This window comes from Megascapheus bottae, chromosome 1 (genome assembly GCF_031878675.1).
Source record: "Megascapheus bottae isolate mThoBot1 chromosome 1, mThoBot2.hap1, whole genome shotgun sequence".
Taxonomy (NCBI): Eukaryota; Metazoa; Chordata; class Mammalia; order Rodentia; family Geomyidae; genus Megascapheus; species Megascapheus bottae.
In genome coordinates, this window is record NC_143509.1 from 30,786,426 (window position 1) to 30,806,735 (window position 20,310).

Here is a 20,310-nt window from a genome sequence, read left to right on the forward strand (position 1 = left end):
GCTATGGTTAGATGGCTTCTGCTGGAATTAGCTCTCAGCCCATTCCTGATTCCTCTCTGTGATGTTTTATGTACACACACACACACACACACACACACACACACACGGATTTCTGAGTGGTTATGGAATTTTCTGCCACTCATAATGGTCTCTCCTCATCATACCTGCGTTTATGGCAAGGAGGTAATTTGGGTTGGGTCTAGGAAACATCAGGATGGGGCCAGTTATCAAAAAGACCAAATAATTTGCGGTGCATGCTTGTCATTCTAGCTCCTCAGAAGGCTGAGATGTGAGGATTGAGGAGCTAAGAAGTGCCCCCCATTCTGAAGCAGCAACCATCTTGTTGTTTAAACTATGAGTGACCCAGAGCGACCATAAATTAAAGAGACAGGATTGTGGTGTCCATAACTTCCAAGAACTGACCTGTCTGCGTTAAAATCAGAGTTCATGTAAAATCCAACGATAGCATTTGTTTTCCAAGCCATAAAACTACCCTCAGACAGTTGAATAGGACTCAACCGGCGTGGGAGCTTCCCATCAGCCCCTGGAATGTCCCTGACTCCCACTTTATCTCACTCAACACCCGGGTGCTGTGTTGCTGCAAATTGTGGTCTTTTCCTTTAAAAGCCCTGTAAAATTTCAGCTCGGGGCTTCCTCGTAAGGGTGTAGGACAGAGACCCTAGCTGCAGCCTGCCTGAATAAAGCCTTGCTTTTGCATTTCAGAAAGTCTGACTCTCGGTGGTCTTCTTGGTGGTCATCTCGTGACATGGGCATAACACGGACCACAGTTGAAAACTAGCCTGGGCAGGAAAGTCCATGAGATTCTTATCCGCAAGGAACCAGCCAAAAAGCCAGAAACTTTCCTGAGCACAAAGGCTCAGGGGATAGTGCTCAGGCCTTGAGGTCAAGCCCCAGGATTGTAAAGAAGGAAAAGGAGGAGAGGGAAAGGGAAAGGGAGAGGAGAAGGGGAAGGGAGAGGGAGAGGGAGAGAGAGAGAGAGAGGGAGAGAGGAAGAAGGAGGAGGAAGGAGGAAGGAGGAAGAAAAGGTGGTGGGGGAGGAGAAAGAGAAGGAGAAGGAGAAGGAGAAGAGGAGGAGGAGGAGGAGGTGGAGGAGGAGGAGGAGGAGGAGGTGGAGGTGGAGGAAAAAAACACTGTGATTTAATCTCAATACCAAAGTCACTGTGACTAAAGACAGCAGCAAACCCCAAGTTACTGGCAAGTTATCACCAAGTTATGGTGTTTGCACAGTCTGTGGGCACAAATGCCCTACCCTTCCTGTAAGGGGAGGGAATTGGGATTCTTATCTTTAGAAATGATTCACTTCCTTAAAGCCATCTCCCATTATGCACAGACTTTATATGGACTCTCCCCCCCCCCCCCCGCCCCCAACCCACTCCATAAGGACCTCTAATCGTCTGGTCTATCCCTGACATTCCTGGAGAGTCTGGCAGGAGCCATGCCCGGTCAAGAGCAATGCCCCTCCCTCCAGCCTCTTCCGCCCACACTGGTACCCACTTCCCTGTTTCTCTTCCTCAGTGAGACTAGATGAAAGGAGTAAGGCACAGGCTGTGGTCAAGAAAAGCTGTTCATCCCCAGCAGTCCCTGGCAGGGAGGGACAGCAGCCAACCATGCATGACCCCGAGGAAGAAAAGAGACCATATTTGGGTGAGACTGGGCTGGAACTATGGGGGATTCCATCGGGGCCACCCTAAGACATGGCTTTTGGGGACCATAGTGTCACCAGATGCTCTTAAAGGCTCTAGATGCCCATCAACTTCTGGACTCAATAGTTGTTTTTTTGTTTTGTTTTGTTTTTGCAAGTAAATCAAGCCCAGGAGCTGAGAAAGAGTGGACAGAGCTTTTCCTTGATACTTAGTAGGGAGACTGAAGTTGAGAAGCTGGGTTTATGGACCCCTTGGGTCCCAGGGAGGTGAAAGTTAAGACTATGGGGACACTTGGATTCTGGGAAGGTAGAGGCTGAGATTCTGAACACTCAGGTCTGGGGAGGTAAAGGTTGGATCTTGGGATGCTTGGGTCCTAGGGGAGTTGTGTTTGGGGTCCTGGGTCCTCAGAATGGAAGCTGGGACCTCAAAGGCTACATCTTGAGCTCCTGGGTCCCTAGGCTGGGGAAAAACTTAGACATAGCAATTGAAATTCTGCTTAACTGAACATTGGACTGAGAATCCTGTGTTCTCAGGGAAGATAAAAGTAGCTAGGTTTTCTCTGAGCCTGGGTGAGGCAGGGAGAATGTTCTGGAACCCCCTCCCCCTAATCTTCTGTCCCACAGGGTGTCCTGGCCAGAGTCACTTTCTCCTGGTCCTGCATCTACTCTCGATCATACTCTTAGCTGGACTTCTGACAGCCATTCTTGTTCCAGGTGAGGGCAGGCCCGAGGGTTTTTGGGGTTCTTGGGTCTGGCCCCTTGGCTGGGGCAGCCAGATTCAGGAGGTAGTTTCCAGAGGTTTCAGGGGTGAGGAGAGAACAGTTGCCATTGTTCATATTTCTCAGGAAGTCAGACATTTTTATTATCAGTGATGAATTATTAATATTATTAGTGCCAGTCCCAGGACTTGACCTCAGGGCGTGAGCATTGTCTCTTAGCCTTGTCACTCAGGGCTAGCTCTCTACCACTTGAGCCACACTTCCACTTTCAGATTTTTGGAGTTTTATTGGAAAGTCTCACAGACTTTCCTGCCCAGGCGGGCTTTACATTTGATCCTCAGATCTCAGCCTCCTCAGTCGTTGGAATTATAGGCATGAGATCCCAGCACTGGACGGATTTCACCTCTTTAAATCAGGCTAAACAAAATTCCCCTCCCTGCCGCACCCGATGGTTGTCAGAAACAGTGTTCCAGGGTACACGATAGGAGTTTAATCCTTTTCGTTTTTTTGGTTTTTTTCTTGGCCCCAGAATCCCAGGACCCCAGCAGCCAGGGGAAAAAGAGGATCTACCAGGAACTCAGCCAGCTGAAGGCTAGAGTGGGTGAGTGACTGGAAATTGGATCCTTATGTGTTTGAGGGAAGTCTTCATGAGAGATCACTTTACTGGGTTCCCCAAATATCTCTGGGTTCCAGTTTTCTTGTATGGGATCTGGGAATATGGACTACATGGTATTTTACAGAGCAGGAAGGCAAGCCAGTTTTGTTTGTTTGTCAGTCATGGAACTTGAACTCTGGGGCCTGGGTGCTATCCCTGAGCTCCTCAGCCCAAGGCTACCACCCTACCCCTTGAGCCACAGTGCCACTTCTGGTTTTCTGGCAGTTAATTGGAAATAAGAGTCTCATGGACTTTTTAGTGCCCTGGCTGGCTTTGAACCATGATCCTCAAATCTCAGCCTCCTGAGTAGCTAGGACAGACATGAGCCATCTCACCTGACTAGCAAGCCCATTTTCTTGCCTGTGTTTTGTGTTTTTCTCATGCCGCTGGAGGAATGGCAGCTCCAGGATGCTGTGTCTGGGTGGGTGAGGGAGGGATAGACAAAGGAGAATATATGGACAATCGTGTGTGTGTGTGTGTGTGTGTGTGTGTGTGTGTGTGTGTGTGTGTATAGAATTGACCTGTCTCTCCCCAACAGACAGCCTGTGCCGCCCCTGCCCCTGGGACTGGACCCTCTTCCAGCAAAGCTGTTATTTCTTCTCCAAGTCCAAACGGAACTGGAATGATTCGGTCATTGCCTGCCAGGAAATGGAGGCCCAGCTAGTGATTGTCAAAAATGATGAGGAGAAGGTTCATTTGGCGGGGGCTTGGTTGTGGTTGGAGGCTAGGTGGAGTAGAGATAAGGCATTTCTTTCCCTCTCCTCCCTCCCTCCATTCTCCCCTCCTCTCTGTCTCTGTCTCTGTCTGTCTCTGTCTTTCTGTCTCTGTCTGTCTCTGTCTTTCTGTCTCTGTCTCTCTCTCTCTTTCCTCCTTCTCCGTCTCCTTCTTCTGTCTTGGGTCTTGAACTCTGGGCCTGAGCCCTGTCCCTGAGCTCTTTAGCTCAAGGCTAGCACTCTACCACTTGAGCCACAGTGCCATGTCCAGTTTTCTGGTGGTTCACTGGAGATAAGAGTCCCAAGGACTTTCCTGCTCAGGGCTGATTTTGAACCATGATCCTCAGATCTCAGCCTCCTGAGGTGCTAGGATTATAGTTGTGAGCCACCAGCACCTGGCTTAGAGGGAATTTCTGAATGAAGAGTTGCTCTTTTTGTCTGAGGAGGGAGGAGAGAAGAAGATGGAAGGCAGGTTTTAGGAGCATCTTGTAAGGAATCACCCATAAGTTCTGAACTTGGATGCATGCATTGGCGGGGGCGATGGAGGAACCCCTAAAATATAAAGAGGATCACACAGATGTGCTGGCTACTGGGTCTCAAATTGCATTATTGGGGAAAAATATTCTGAGCAGACCCTTTGCCAGTTCACTTGGTGTAAATGCTGCCACTGTGTCTGAGGTCCAGCCACGGAGGGCGCAGGGAAGGGTTACACTCAAGGCAGAACTGAAAAGGGAAACTGAGGACAATCATCAAGTGTGAACTGACATGAGCTGGCTCCAGCACTTAAATGCAGCCATGAGTAAATCCCTGCTCGGATTCTCAGAATTCATAGGAAAGATAATCATGTCCTGTTTCCAAGTGTGAAAGTAAGTGTGTGTGTGTATGTGTGTGTGTGTGTGTGTGTGTGTGTGTGTGAAGAGCAGATCTTCTTTGTGTTAGGCAGAACCCAATTGCACACTGTACACCCCATGAGTGGAAGTGAGGCCTCTTGAGCCCAGATGGGGATTCATGGGCCTGGTATAATAGAAGGTTGGACATGGAGGAGACACTGGCTGCAAAGGGGGTACAGACCTCCCTCCTGACTCCCCTTCTCTCCCTTCAGAGCTTCCTGCAGGTGATTTCTAAGGACAAGGACTCCTCCTGGATTGGTCTCTCAAACTCGAGGCAGGAAGGCAACTGGTTGTGGCTGGATGGCACACCTCTGGATGGCACACCTCTGTCACAGAGGTACTGCAGACCAAGGAATTTACTCTAGAGTGGTGTGCTGTGCTGAGGGTCTAACTTGATATATTATTAGATTCCTCCCCTGCTCCATGCCTCTTCTGCAGCCATAATGGCCCATGGTATTTATGGAGTGGAGGAAGGCTTTTTTTTTTGGTCCATCCTGGGGCTTGACTTTTCTATCTAGGCTGGCTTTGAACCATGACCTTCAGATCTCAGCCGTCTGGGTAGCTAGGGTTACAGGCATGAGTCACCAGCACTTGGTGAAAATATAATGTATTTATAGGTACCAGGAGACTAGTAAGGCCACCGGGTCAGGCAACTCTGCTAGGATTAGAAGCAGTTTGTTGTACTCCCACATCTCAAGGGAGAGGGGACACATCACATTTGTGGGGCCATGACAGAGCAGGGCCAGGGCTGGTCAAGAGGCAGAGGGGAAAGGATCTCTCATCAAGAGTCTTTAGCATTTTTGCGGGTACGGACGTTCATTGAACTTGGGGCCTGAGTGCTATCTCTGAACTCTTCTGATCAAGGCTAACACGCTACCACTTTGAGCCACTGTGACAATTCTGATTTTCTGACAGCTCATTGGAGATAAGAGTCTCACATACTTTCCTGCATGGCTGGATTTGAACCATGATCCTCAAATCTCAGCCTCCTGAGTAGCTAGGATGACAAGTGTGAGCCACTTACTTTTTAGGAAGAAATGTTGTCAGGGTTCCATAAGGGAAGTGGTGTGAAATTTGGATTTAATGTGTCTGAGAAAACCATACCTTAATCAGGACTTCTCCCAAGCAACAGAGATATGAAGGGTTAGGGACTAAGGCTGAGGCAGGCTATTCACTGGATGACTCAGATTTGCTGATCCACAGCAAGTCAGAGCTATGATTTGCAGGCAAGCCAATGGTGAAAGGCTCAAATTTCCATGCACAAAAATTAAGTTTTTTTCCAGCTGAGTGCTGGTGGGTGAGATCTGAGGACATAGTTCAAAGCCAGTCCGATCAGGAAAGTTTATGAGACTCTTACATCCAAGTAATCACAGAAAACGCTGGAAATGGAGCTATGGCTTTAGTGGTAGAGCACTAGCTTTGAACAAAAGAGCTCAAGGATAGCACCCAGACTCTGAGTTCAAGCTTCTGGACCAGCAATACAAACAAACAAATCAAATCAAATTAATATCTCCCCGCGGGAGGCTGGAGCAGAGACTGATATGTCATGATCCTTGCAGACTGGGGAAATATCAGAAGAAAGACAGTCCTCACAATAGCACACAGCACAACTGTGCAGAAGTGAGTGCTGATGGCTGGAAAAATGTCACCTGTGACCTGGAGAAGTTCTGGATTTGCAAGAAGTCCTCAAGGCCTTGCTCCAATATGTGACCTCTTGTTTTCCTGCTGCCCAGATATCCAGGACACAGAACACTCACATCGATGCAGTTCCTTCTGTCTACTCACAATAGCCCTGTGATTCTTCAGCAACCCCGGACTTCCTTTGCTCTGCAGTCTCCTTGACTTTGAACTCGGGCCTCTGAGCCTTTGGCACTCTCTGTGCGGCTCACCCTTCATCTTCTCTCTCCTTTTACTGACACTGGACATTTCAGTGACATGATTGCTTTACATCATCCTTACCTACTTTCTTTCCATCTGGGCAGCCTGTATCTATCAACCTGGCATCCTTTTGCCCTGTGACCCAGAGGCACCAGGAAATTCCTTCCTGTGCTTAATGAATCTTGTCTTTATTGGTGTAAACACCCAGCTCCTTCTTCTCTGTGCCTACCAGAGACATCCACTTTGGCCCTTAACTTTCCTCCCTCCCTCCCTCCCTCCCTCCCTCCCTTCTTCCCTCCCTCCCTCCCTCCCTCTCTCCTTTCCTTCTTTCCTTCCCGCTTTACCACCTTCCTGCCTTTCTTCCTCCTTTTTTCCTTCCTCCTTCCCTGTCTGGTCCATCTTCCCTCCCTCCTCTCCTTCCCTCTCTCCCTTCCTTCCTTCTTTCCATTAGCCTTTCCTCCTCCATCTTCCTACCACCTTCGGCAAAACCAAAACTTCCTCTCCCTGAAACCAGGTGACCCCCGGCCTTTACCTGAACACAGATGACAGCAGGTAGCTGCAGGCTCCAATGGCAGCCCTTCCCCAAGATGCGATCCCCCGCTCCCTTGTTTGTAAGCTCCATGTTAGTCTTTTTCACAACACCCACTCCTGCTCTCACGTTCCACATGAACCCAAACCTGTAAAACCATGCTCATCCTCCTGCCCAGCTGTGACCCCTGCCCACCAGGTAGCCTGTCAGGTTGCTGACATTAAACTCCTTTTCCTTTGTATGGTATCAGTGTCTGAATGATTTTCTGGGGGAAGCATTTCAATTTCTTTCTTCCCTTCCCCCCTCCCCTCCTTCCCTCCCACTTCCCTTCCTCCCTCCATTCTCTCTTTTCCTTCTTTCCTCCCTCCCTTCTCTCTCCTTTCCCTTCCCTATCTCCTTACTTTCCTTTTTCCCTTTCTCCCTGCCTCCTTTTCATCCCTCTCTTTTTTCCTGTCTCTCCATCCCTTCTTTCTTCCCTCCCTCCTTCCCTTCCTCTCTCTTATTCTTTCTTCTCTCTCTCTCTCTCTCTCCCTCCCTCCCTTCCTCCCCACCCCTTTCTTCTTTCTCCTGATGCTCAAGCTTCCAGGCAGATGTCCTATCACTAATGGACACCCCTCAGCCCAGAGATCTCGCGGGAAGGTGGTGATGGGCCCTTTTCTCCATGGGATGAAGCGAGATTCATCCAAGGCTGGGGAAGATTCATTCCTTACGCAGTTTCAGGCTTAGAGCTCTGCTACTCACAGGCAGTGCGGGACGACCTACACAGGGCCCAGCCGTGGGACAGTACACATTACTCATAAAAGATAAACGCCTGTAGCCAGGTGCTGGTGGCTCACGCCTGTCATCCTAGCTACTCAGGAGGCTGAGATGTGAGGATCACAGCTTGAAGCTAGCCAGGCAGGAAAGTCTGAGGGCTTCTTATCTCCAATGAACTGTCACGAAGCTGGAAGTGGAGCTGTTAGCTCAGGTGGTAGGAAAAAAACAAGCTCAAGGGCAGCCCTGAGTTCAAGCCCCAGCACTGGCGCGCGCGCGCGCGCACACACACATATACACACACACACACACATATACACACACACACACACACACACACACACACACACAGAGTATATGTGAACATGGGAACTACCCTGTGTCCTTTGTGCAATTCCTATATACTATGATGACAGGAAAGTAATGCAGATTCTGCTGGGGGAGGGTATTGCGAGGAGGGCCTGGATGAAGATAAAAATGATGAATATGTGCAAATTGTCTTAAGAAGGGGAGGAAAGGCTGGGAGTTTGGTCTAGTGGTACAGTGTTTGCCTAGCCTGCAGGAAACCCTGCATTTGATTCCTCACTATCACAGACACAGAAAAAGCCGGAAGTGGTGCTGTGGCTCAATGTGGTAGAGCTCTAGCCTTGAGCTGAAGAGCTCAGGGACAGTGCCCAGGCTCAGAGTTCAAGTTCTACATAGGATACCCTTTAGAGCTAGCCTGCTCTTGCTATAGGTAGGGGCTACGTAAAAATAACCTATATATGACAAGTTACTCATTCAGGTCTAGTTGCAGTGGCTCATGCTTATAATCTCAGCAATTTAAGAAGTGGGGACTGGGGAGGATTATGGTTCAAGGCTGGGTAAAGATGCTAGCAAGATGCTATCTCAACCAGTAAATTGGGTGTAGCGTCATCTGTCTGTCATCTCAGTTCTGCAGAGCTGTGGCCAGCTCTGAACAGAACTCAAGATCTTCCCCCCCCCTTTTTTTTTCTATTATGGAGCATTAAGTATTCAAAGATGTAAATGCAATAATATTCAAAAGCAATAGGTTCAGAAGCTGGGAGTTTAGCCTAGTGGTAGAGTGCTTGCCTAGCATACACAAAGCCCTGGGTTCAATTCCTCAGTACCACATCCACAGAGAAAGCTGGAAGTAGCACTGTGGTTCAAGTGGCAGAGCGCTAGCCTTGAGCAAAAAGTGTCCAAGGTCAGGGACCTGGTCCTGAGTTGAAGCCTCAGGACTAGCAAAAAAAAAAAAAAAGTGATGATAGGTTTTGAACTTTCTCTCTCTCTCCAGTCCTGGGACTTCAACTCAGGGCCTGGGCACTGTCCCTGAGCTTCCATGCTCAAGGCTGGTGTTCTACCACTTGAGCCACACCTCCACTTCCAGCTTTTAGGTGGTTAATTGGAGATTAGTGTTGTGGACTTTCCTGCCTGGGATGGCTTCGAACCTCGATCCTCAAATCTTAGCCTCCTGCGTAGCTAGGATGACAGGTGTGACAAAAGATCTCTGTAATCCAGGCTGCCCTTGAACTTGAAACCTTCCTGCCTCCTGAGTGCTAGGGTTACAGGGATGCCCTATTATGCTCCGGTCAGAGAATCTTTGAACATGGGGCTATGGGTTCTTTATTTATTAAAATAGATGAGTAGTTTTCTCAGATATGCATCTGGGTCGGTTTAAAAAAATTGTTTTGAATAATAGTGGAGAGTCATGAAATGCAGTATTTTTGGCTACCTATCCAGCTCTGCTGAAATATGGTTTCAGGCTAAACCTTACCCCTAAAAAAGTAAAAAAAAAAAACAACAAAAAAGCAAAATAAAACAAACAAAACCCCCAAAACAAAAAAACAAGCAACCCCCCCCCAAAATAAACAAACCCACCCTGTGGCTGATTCAAGAAGAGACAATGAGGAACTGAGTTTCATGGGATGAATACAGCAGTTAAAAGATGGCCAAGAAATCAAGATGTGAGATCTGCCTTTGCACTTCCTGCCGATAATGATGCCTAGATAGATTGGCCTCCAACAGCAGTATGTAAGCAAGATCCCCCTCCCCCTTCCCCAGGCCCTCCCTTATTAACACAAAACAAGAATGTAAAAGAGGGATGGCACAAGGGATAAGGTACCTGCTCAGCAAGCAGTACTACTAAAGAAAACCCCAGGAGTGCCTGGGCTGGTGGCTCACACCTGACATCCTCCTGCTCAGGAGGCTGAGATCTGAGGATGGCAGTTCAAAGCTAGCCCAGGAAAGAAGGTCGGTCCTGAAACTATTCCCCAATGAACTACCAAAAAGCCAAAAGCGGAGCTGCGGTTCAAGTGGTAGAGCACCAGCCTTGAGTAAAAGAAAGCTCAAGGACAGTGCCCAGGCCTTGAGTTCAAGACTCAGGACCCCTACCCCTACCCCCAACACACACACAGGAAAACCCCAGAAGAAACGGTGCTAGTAATGATATACCAAATCTGCCTGATATCTTGTGAGATTTGGCGATGATACTCCGTGCCACTTCCTCAGCCCCACCCCCGCTAACCTCTCCCCCTGCTCTATGCCCTCCCTCATGTTTCTTTGAGAGTGACAGTGGGGAGTGTGGATTAAGATAGGGAGGTGAACAGAATCTGTCATAACTAGCAAGGCCAGGAATTGGGGGTGGGGTGTAGGGGCATGTGGGGGGGCTGGTAGCTGGGCAGCTATGACTGTCGCTTACTTGAGGAAGTGAGGCCGGGCTGGAACCATAGGCATTCTGGGAACACCCTGCCAGTCAGAGGAAAGGTGATGGCTAGCAGGTATTCTTTTAGAAACCCTTGGTCTGGACCACAGCCTCCTGGATCCCATCGTTCCACAGGTACAATATGGGCAGATATTGAGAAGGACTGGAAGTCGCCTCTCAGAGACATCGGGCCAGGGAAGTGGAGGTTGTGGCAACTCAGAGGAGAAAGTCCAACTTTAGAGGCTGGGATGGGATTTGGGGGTGTAAAGGGATGGGGGAGAAAAAGCTAGGAGCTAGAACCTGTGTTCTTAGAGATGAGTCTGGTGCCAGGCTATCTGCCGTGTCCACAGGCAGAAACTTGTTTTTCTCTGGCCCTGCAGGGAGGAGGAGGGAGGGAGAGATGAGGTGGAGATGGGATTCTTCATTGCCTTCTTCAGAAGTTTGTTATGTTCCCTCCCCATGGGGTCTCTAGCTATGGAACCCCGCCCCTTTATCTCCCACAGTGCACCTGGACCATGGCCCTGGGCGCCTGCTACTGCAGCTGTTCTTCATCGCTCTCTTTGGTGGGGTCCTGGTGGCATTCCTTTACAGAGGTGAGGCAGGCCTGAAGGCTGGGTATTTTTTTTTTTTTTTGCCAGTCCTGGCCTTAAGCTCAGGGCCTGAGCACTGTCCTTGGACTTTCTCAAGGCTAGAGCTCTACCACTTGAGCCTCAGCACCACTTCTGGCTTTTTTCTATGTATGTGGTACCGAGGAATCGAACCCGGGTCTTCATGCATGCTAGGCAAGCACTTTAACCACTAGGCCAAACTCCCGGCCCAAGGCTGGGTATTTTTGCACTGGTGCAGCAACCACTTTCAGGAAGAATCTAGGTAGGACCAGGCCGGGAGAGGCTGGGGCCAAAGGTGGCAGAGTCTTCGAGATGCTTCTCTGGTGCCAAGGGAGGAAGGATGAGGAAGGAATCTGGACTGCTTTGATTCAACCCCTTCCATCTTCAAAATGATATCCTTGGGTTTTTTTTTGGGGGGGGGGTGTACACAGTCCCCAAGGACCCCAGTGACCAGACACAGGAGAAGATCTATCAGGAACTAACGCAGCTGCGGTCCAGAGTAGGTAAGTGGTGGGAACCTGGATGTCTATGTGGCCTAGGGGACACCCCTTCACCCCCAGGTGAGGTCCCTGTGCAAGTGTCACCAGCCTTCACTGAACTTCAGTTCTCTCCTCTGTAGATTTAGAACCTAGGGTTAATATCAAGGTGGCACTTGGTGAGACTTGGTGGGGGGGCACATGCACACAATCTCTGTTCTGAGTGCTAAAACCCCTACATCACCCAGACTAGATACGAGCACAGGCCTCCTTCCTGGTTTCTCCTGAAGAGGGAGAAGGGGCTCAGGAAGTGGAGAGGGGAATGGCATTCAGAGAGGGCCCTGACTGTGGAGGGCTGGAAGGTTGGAGAAGGTATAAGAATAAAGACATCTAAGGATGGGTTCTAAGCCTGTTCCTTCCCTTCCTCCTGCAGACCGCCTGTGCCGGCCCTGTCCCTGGGACTGGGCCTCCTTCCAAGAAAACTGTTACTTCTTCTCCAAGTCCACCCGGACCTGGAACGAGTCTGTCATTGCCTGCAAAGAAATGGGGGCCCAGTTGGTCATCATCGAAAACGTGGAGGAACAGGTGTGCCAATGGAACCTTTGTTGGCATGGGGCCCACTGTTCAGGTGGAAGGGGGTGGTGGGCAGAATGCCTACCATGTAAGTTATCCCCACTGGCTTTTTTTTTTTTGGTTGGTTTTGGGGCTTGAACTTGGGCCCTGGATGGTGTCCCTGAGCTCTACCACTTTGAGCCACAGCGCCCCTTGCGGTTTTCCAGTGATTCATTATAGTCTCACAGACTTTCCTGCTTTGGCTGGCTTTGGATGGCTATCTTCAGATCCCAGCTACTCAGGAGGCTGAGATCTGATATCCAAGGACCAAAGTTCATATCCAGCTCCAGGCAGGAAAGTTTTAACCACCAGAAAACCCGAGTGGAAGCAAAAATGAGCTCAGTGATATCACATAAGATCTGAGTTCAAGCCCATGACTGACGAAAAGAAAAAAAAAAATAGAGGAAACCCTCTTCTCTTGACTCCTTTTGTTTCCCTCCAGAACTTCATAAGATTCACCTTGCCAAAGAAACGCCAAGCTTGGATTGGAATCTCAGACCTGCAACAGGAAAACCGTTGGCAGTGGGTGAATGGCGAAGAACTGTTACACCGGTAAATCCTCTATTGAACTGTGTGTGTGTGTGTGTGTGTGTGTGTGTGTGTGTGTGTGTGTACATGAGTGTGCATGAACACCCAGAGTGGAAGGATTCCTTTGAAGGACAGTAGGCAGAAATGTCCTAGATCAGGGTCTACCAGCCAGGTTACCGGGCCCAGAACAAGGCTTATCTGCCATTTTGTGAGTGATGGATGTGTTGGGACCGCAGACACAAGGCTCCTATGTGCCTGGGCCTTTTCAGCTTTCGTAGCTTTTGGAATGAAGGAGAGCCTAACAACCAGGAAGATGAAGACTGTGCAGAATTTAAAGAAGGTGGCTGGAACGATGCAAAATGTGCATTTAAGAAGTTCTGGATCTGCAAGAAATCTGCATTGCCTTTCTGCTCCCGTGAATGAAGCCAGGGGTTTTCAGGCCCTTACAGCTCTGATTTTCCATGCCCAAAAGGAGATTTTTTTCCCCCCAGGTTTATGTCAGCTTCTTCTCCCTGTTGGGGAGGGGAGTGGGGGACAGCACAAGGAGCCTCACAATCTTTCTGGAGACTTCCTTGTCAAATTCCTCTTCTCTTCTGGGGTGAAGCCACTGTGGTCCTTCCTCTGATGTCCCCAATTCCTCTTGGCTTACAAGTTGTGGTTCTGGCAAATTCTTTTCCTCTTCATCTTTTTAATAATCTACTTTGTATGGGAGGGACCCCACACAAAAGCTCCATCGACCTCTCCTTCCTCAGCCTCTGTAACTCAGCCTGCAAGCTGGAAGGACCAGAAAGTTATTTTATTTTATTTTTTTTTGGTCAGTTGTGGGGCTTGAACTCTGGGCCTAGGTGCTGCTCCTGAGCTCCTTTGCTCAAGGCGAGTGCTCTACCACTTTGAACCACAGCATCACTTACGGTTTTCTAGTGATTCATTGGAGCCTCGTGGACTTTCCTGGAAGGTCTGGCTTTGAATTTCAATCGTCACTCAGATCTCAGCCTCCTGAGTAGCTAGGATGACAGACATGAGTCACCAACACATTTGTAACAATACATCAATGACTTTGGTATTTGTTAGGTCAGCCAGGAGAACAACCCCTCCTCCCTGGTGCTGGGAATCATCTGACTGTTAATCACCTGACTGTGTATCAGCAAAGGACCCCAGGCTCTGAGGTCATTTCTGCATCCACTGTGGTCTTGCCTCCTGCCTTTCCTTATAAAATCCAGCTCAACACCTTCTGTTCTCTCTTCCTCTTTTTCTCCTTCTCCTTCCCCTCTGTCTCCATGCACTTCTATCTTATTTGGCTTCGCGGTTTGCTCTCCCCAAATAAACACTTTTCTGCCTGAACCATGTAGTGGTTTTCCATTCCTTTCTGGTGAATCTTACAATATTAGGTATACAAAAACCCCAGCTCTCACTTCCTGTTCTGGAGGTTATGGAGAACCCTTTCCTTTCTCATTCCTGTGACATACTAAACATACACCCACTTGGTGTTTCTTCAGATTTTTTTTTTGTGGGTTGTGGGGCTTGAAATCTGGGCCTGGGCGCTGTCTCTGAACTGTTCAGCTCAAGGCTACTGCCCTACCCCTTGAGCCACAGCCCCACTTCCCGTTTTCTAGTGATCAATTGGAGATAAGAGTCTCTCGTTCTTGTTCTTTAGTGCCCAGGCTGGCTTTGAACTGCGGTCCTCAGATCTCAGCCTCCTGCGTAGCTAGGATTACAGGTATGAACCACCAGAGCTCAGGCCCATAAGACATTTTATTTCCAATTAGCTAACAAAAAGTCACAGGTGTCAAGTAATAGAGTGCTAGCCTTGAGCAAAAGAGCTAACCCCACCCCCACCCCTGTCCTGAGTTCAAGCCCAGGATTGGAACACACAAATGCCCTTACAAATAAGGATAAACAGTATTCACTGAGGGGAATAATGTACATTCATTTAATAAAGGAGTAATAGAAGGGACTCTGTGGCTCAAATTGTAGAGTGCTAGCTTTGAGCACAGAGGCTCAATGATAGTTCTAGGCCCTTGGTTCAATCCCACAATCGACAAAAAAAAAAAAAGGGAAAAGAATATTGTGATCTATACAACTACAAGAGAGTGAAACAAGCCAGAGAGAGACAGAGAGAGAGAGAGAGAGAGACACACACACACACACACACACACACACACACACACACACACACACAGAGAGAGAGAGAGAGAGAGAGAGAGAGAGAGAGAGAGACAGAGACAGAGACAGAGACAGAGAGACAGAGAGAGAGAGACAGAGAGACAGAGAGACAGAGAGAGACAGAGACAGAGACAGAGAGAGAGAATCTAGTTAATTTTTTGGCAATACTGGGGTTTGAACTCAGGGATTTAAGCTTGTTAGGCTGGTGCTCTACCACTTTAGGCACGCCCCTACCACTTGTTTTTCACTGATTATTTTAGAGGTGGACATGAATGAACTTTTCTGCCTGAACTGACCTTGAGCCTCTGTCCTCCAGATCTCAGCCTGCTAAATAAGTAGGATCACAGGGATGAGCTACTCAGCCACTAAAAGCCTTTCTTTAGAAAGATTTTTCCAAAAGCCTGAAGTGGTGCTGTGGCTCAAGTGGCAGAGCAAAAAGTAGCCTTGAGCAAAAAATATACAAAGACAGTGCTCAGGCCCTGAGTTCATGCCCCAGGACTGTGAAAAAAGGGGAAAAAAGACTTTTCTATTTAAAAGATTCCATTTTATGCTTGGCACCAGTGGCTCATGCTTATAATCCTAGCTACTCAGAATGCTGAGACCTGAGGCTCATGGTTCAAAGCTAGCCTGGGCAGAAAAGTTAGTAAGACTTTTGTTTCCAATAAATTCCTAAAAAAAAAAATCCAGTTGGGTGCAGTGGCTTACACCTGTAATCCTAGGTACTGAGAAGGCTGAGATTTGAGTATCATGGTTCAAAGCCAACCTGGGCAGGAATGTCTTTGAGGACTCTTATCTCCAATGAACCACTGGAAAATCAGAAGTGCTGCTATGGCTCAAAGTGGTAGAGTGCTAACTTTGAGTGAAAAAGCTCAGGGACAGCACTCAGGCCCTGAATTTCCAGCCCCACAACAGGCAAAAACCAATCAAACCGAACAAATACCCAAAGAGGTAAGTATGTATTGATTTGAAAGGGTACATGAAGTTTCTGCTCGCAGAAAACGCAATGTGTTTTGGTCTGACAGGTTTACTTGTAGTGCTGTGTTGGTAGATGAAATTATGTATATGAAGGCACACATTGTAGTGTTTGTGTTCCATATCTCAACTTATGAATAAAAATATGTGCATGAAATTATGATCAGATGTGTCGTGTGTGTGTGTGTGTGTGTGTGTGTGTGTGTGTGTGTGTCGTGTGTGTGTGCGCGCGCGCGCGTGCGCGCGCTCTGGTTCTGTCCCTTACCTTTTTCAGTCAATACTGGCACTCTACCACTTGAGCTCTATTTCTGGCTTTTTGGTTGTTAATTGGAGGTAAGAGTTTCAGGAACTCTCCTGTCAGGTCTAGCTCTGACTCACAATCATCAGATCTCAGCCTCCCGAGTAGTTAGAAAACCATTAGCACCCAGCAAACCCTGCTACGCTTCCTTCTTAATCTAACTTATTGGTGAGGCTTCTCACTTTGGTTTTGTTTGGTTTATGGAGTCTTTCCTTTCTGAAATTTGACTTTCTTCAGAATTTCTTTTTGTAGAAGGGATAGTAAGGTTCAAGAAGTCATGCATCCACTACCTGATGAATGTAACTGTAAGCGCTCTCTGTACATTAACCCCATAACAAAATATAAAAAAAGCATTTCTTTTCGCTGAATTTCTGATCAACCCCTGAACTGACTTCCTCAATCATCTACTTGTGGTTTCTTCATAAGATGATCGATCAGATGATACACTTAAAATTAAGACTTTTGGATCCCTTGGCATTTCATCATGTCAGTATCTTTGGATTCATTTGTTGAAGAATTCTGAATTTTTGGAGAAGTCATGTTTCCTGGCTTTTGCATAGTCCTGTTTCTGCATTGCTCTTTGTGCATCTACTTGGACCTTCTCTTCTCTCCTCTCCTCCCCTCTCCTCCTCTCCTCTCCTCCTCTCCTCTCCTCTTCCCTCCTCTCTTCTTCTCTTCTCTTCCCTTCTCTTCTGTCTGTCTGTCTGTCTGTCTGTCTGTCTTTTATTGTGAAGATCCTGGGGCTGGAACTCAGGGCTGGGGCACTGTTTCTGAGCTATTTTCTGCTCAAGGCTAGCACTTTTATCACTTGAGCCACAGTGCCACTTCCTGGAGTTTTCTATGTATGTGGTACTGAGGAATCGAACCTGGGTCTTCATGCATGCTAGACCCAGCACTCTACCACCAAAGCCACATTCCCAGACTGACAAAAGAGTTTTATTAGCAGGTCAGTGACTGACTGGGCCACCTCCAATGGGGCAGGGCTTAATAACAGTAAAGAAAATACAACACACACACGTTATCCAGACATTATTTGTTATCCAGGCTGCTTCTGTAGCTTAGCTGTTGTGAAGGGGTTAAAAGACAATACATGCACTGTAAATAGCCTGGTGTAAACCATTCGTGGAATTAGTGCATAAACGTAACATGAAGGAAGGGACACAGGCTCGGGTGAGCCAGGGCTCCCTTCCCAGGAGGCTGAGATCTGATGATCAAGCTCGAAGACAGCCTAGCCAGGAAAGTCCATCCAGGAGACTCTTGTCTCCAGTTAAACACCAATGATCTGAAATGGAGCTGTGGCCCCCGTGGTTGAATGCCAGCCTTCAGCATAGCTCAGGGTCAGCACCCAGGCAGTGAGTAAGAGCCCCCAGGCCGGAAGAAGGAGATGAGGACGCGAAGGGGCTCAAGGTGGACCCCACCTTCACCATCGTGGTGGCGATTCAGGAGCCGCAGGGACAGTGGCCAAGGGCCCCGATCTTCTGAATGGCCTCCACGGGGACAATGGCCTCCTGTGCGCCCAGGATGCGCCTGCGCCACAGCCACCTGCGTTCAGGCCACGCCTGGATATTGTCTTGGGGATCAGCGGGCCCCAACTTCTTGGCGGCCCAGAGAGAAACTGGGAAAGCCAAGATTGTCTGCCAGGTCTGGGAGGTGGAGGCAGCTAAGCTGTTGCCATGGAGACCTCAGGACACAGACACAAGCGCGTGCACCTTGATGGGCAGGCATGGCTGACGCTTCCATCAAGAGATGGAAAACAAAATGTGTTATCTACAGAGCAATGCTATATTGTTTGTCCATCAAAACCGAAGAAACTTATAAATATTACATATAAATATTACAAGATGAATGGGCTCAAAAGGAAAAACTGGTATACCATGTGTGAGATATGTATAGAGGAAACCAATTTGTGGACCCAAAAAGTAGATTAAAATTTTTCCAGCAGCAGAGAATGGGGTGAGAGAATGTATGGGTTCAGTTGGGATTATGAGAAAGTTTGGAAAGAGTAGTAGTGGTTGTACAATAGGGTGAATGTAAGTAATGCCACTGGATTTTTAGGCTTCAATGTTTAAAATCACAAATTATATATGTAAACATAAATATATATGCACGTATATCCATACATATGCAGAGGCACTGAGACAGAATTTTCTATGTAGTCCAAGCTGGGGTGGAACTTGGGATCTTCCTGCCTTAGTCTCCTGCATGTTAGTGTCACAGGCACTTACCTGTAGTGATATATATCACTTACCTGTAGTGGTGTGTGTGTGTGTGTGTGTGTGTGTGTGTGTGTGTGTGTGTACACATATATAATTATAAGCAAAAGAGAAGTCAGAGGCCAGGAATTTGGCCTACTGGTAGAGTGCTTACCTAGCATGCACAAAGACCCAGGTTCGATTCTTCGATATTACATAGGTAGAAAAAGCTGGAAATGCTGTGGCTCAAGTGGTAGCGCTCTAGCCTTGAGAAAACCCAAGGAGAGTGCTCAGGCCCTCAGTTCCAGCCCAGGACTGGCAAAAAAAAAAAAAAAAAAAAAAAGGAAGTCAGGGATCCAAGATAGAAATTAGAAATAAAAATGAAATAATAAAGATATAATGTTAATTTAAAAAAAAAAGAATGAGGAAAGAAAATATTCCAGATAGGAAGATATAAAATTCGAGGCACAGGAAGCCCAGCCTGGCTCCTCCTGCCCCATGCTGATGTCACTGTTGTTGGGGGGTGGTGGTGGCAGATGGCAGTGAGACACTTGGTGCCACCTTGTAACATGGAAGGCAGAGCCAGCTCCCAGGTATAGCTATACTTGTCACTGAAGTAGCCCAGGACAAGGCAGTCACTGGCAGCTAATAAAGACTCCTTTGTGACCTTTGCCTGAAGCCTCTGTGGATTTCTCAACTCCAAGGTTATTTCATCTGGAGACGCCAGTGAGATAATCCATTTGGGGCCAGTGCCTCAGCCCACGGGGGTGGGGAAGATGCTGAGAGAGGTTCTCAGAGTCTCCTTCCAGTGCCTTTTTCCTAAGGGCCACGTGGACAAGAGTCAGTTGGAAACCCTCAGGAGGTGAGTCTGGGCAGGCTTGCATCTGGGGAGACCTGTTGGAAGGCTGGATGAAATAGGGCTGTGTCCAGAGTCTGAGGCTAGGATAAGACATAGCCCAGGCCTTCTGGGGCTTTCTTGGGAAGTCATCTGGGTTGTATCAGTGGCTACTTGTCTATGTTTGTTACTAGTTTTATCTGTCTCTTGTATACTCCTCGATTTATTCCTTTTTTCCCTGGATGGGACAAGGAGCTTCTGTGTGATCACCCCTAGAATGTATGATTAGCAACTTATTTTCTTCTAAACAAAAGGCTTCCCAGCTTGAATATTCCTGTAATCCTTATCATCTTAAGACCATCTGCAAATCAGTGTTGGCTTCTTTTGATGTTGGTAGCCAACTGAAGGAACTTTTTTTGGGGAGCTTGAATCAGGGCCTGGACACTGTCCTCGAGCTTTCTCAAGGCTAGAGATCTACCACTTGAGCTATAGCACCACTTCCGGCTTTGTCTATGTATGTGGTACTGAGGAGTCAAACCCAGGGCTTCCTGCATGCTAGGCAAGCACTCTAGGCCAAGCATGCTAGGCCTGATTCCTTCCCTGAAAGAACCTCCCCACAGCATATAAGGTTTAGTGAGTCGTTTCTGGAACTGGATATCCTGATTAGGTTGCCTAGATTATGGTGTGAATTGACTTGATATCTAACAAACCTTCTTGACTCAAGAAGTGTTTAAAACAATGTCCTGAAACTAGTTCAACTAAAGTTCTTGCAAGCAAAACTATAACTGAAAAGTCTCCTCTGCTATTACAGGATCAACTGGAAGAAGACTTACTGGTGCGCCTCTTCCTTTATTCTGTGCCCTCAGCACCTCCGACAATAATTCCCGCCCCCCCATACCAGAAGTGGTTCTTTTTACCAGCCTGAAGCTTGCCCAAGGATCAGAACACAGTCCCCTTACTATCCCTGCAACCAGCCCACAGGATACTGGGCTGAACCCCTTTATTTAATCTTTTTGTTGTTGTTGTTGTTTTTTGTTTTGGTGGGTTATGGGGTTTGATCTGGGCCTGAGTGTTGTCCCTAAGCTCTTCAGTTCAAAGCTACCACCCTACCCCTTGAGCCAC

General features: G+C 47.9%; 2 protein-coding genes across 2 annotated transcripts; both read left to right on the forward strand.

The window, feature by feature from the left end:
• The first annotated feature begins 1,553 nt into the window (after positions 1-1,553).
• Positions 1,554-6,806, forward strand: LOC150068812 (CD209 antigen-like protein C). Its single transcript, XM_090329941.1, has 6 exons — positions 1,554-1,665; positions 2,288-2,377; positions 2,912-2,983; positions 3,576-3,727; positions 4,853-4,977; positions 6,200-6,806. Exons 1-6 carry the CDS (start codon positions 1,629-1,631, stop codon positions 6,348-6,350), a joined length of 627 nt encoding a protein of 208 aa, XP_090186067.1. The 5' UTR covers positions 1,554-1,628; the 3' UTR covers positions 6,351-6,806.
• A 3,763-nt stretch (positions 6,807-10,569) lies between these two features.
• Positions 10,570-13,151, forward strand: LOC150068813 (CD209 antigen-like protein C). The gene is made up of 6 exons (XM_090329951.1): positions 10,570-10,639; positions 11,008-11,097; positions 11,544-11,615; positions 12,022-12,173; positions 12,643-12,752; positions 12,998-13,151. The coding sequence occupies exons 1-6, from the start codon at positions 10,570-10,572 to the stop codon at positions 13,149-13,151; spliced, it is 648 nt and encodes a 215-aa protein (XP_090186077.1).
• Positions 13,152-20,310: the final 7,159 nt, after the last annotated feature.

Excerpts from the sequence above, each read along its gene's own strand:
- LOC150068812 (XM_090329941.1), top strand. The coding sequence starts at position 1,629 with ATGCATGACCCCGAGGAAGAAAAGAGACCATATTTGG. Across the intron at positions 2,378-2,911 it reads GACAGCCATTCTTGTTCCAG|AATCCCAGGACCCCAGCAGC; the intron begins GTGAGGGCAGGC and ends TCTTGGCCCCAG. Across the intron at positions 4,978-6,199 it reads GGCACACCTCTGTCACAGAG|ACTGGGGAAATATCAGAAGA; the intron begins GTACTGCAGACC and ends TGATCCTTGCAG.
- LOC150068813 (XM_090329951.1), top strand. The coding sequence starts at position 10,570 with ATGGCTAGCAGGTATTCTTTTAGAAACCCTTGGTCTGGACCACAGCCT. Across the intron at positions 11,098-11,543 it reads GGTGGCATTCCTTTACAGAG|TCCCCAAGGACCCCAGTGAC; the intron begins GTGAGGCAGGCC and ends GGGTGTACACAG. Across the intron at positions 12,174-12,642 it reads TCGAAAACGTGGAGGAACAG|AACTTCATAAGATTCACCTT; the intron begins GTGTGCCAATGG and ends GTTTCCCTCCAG.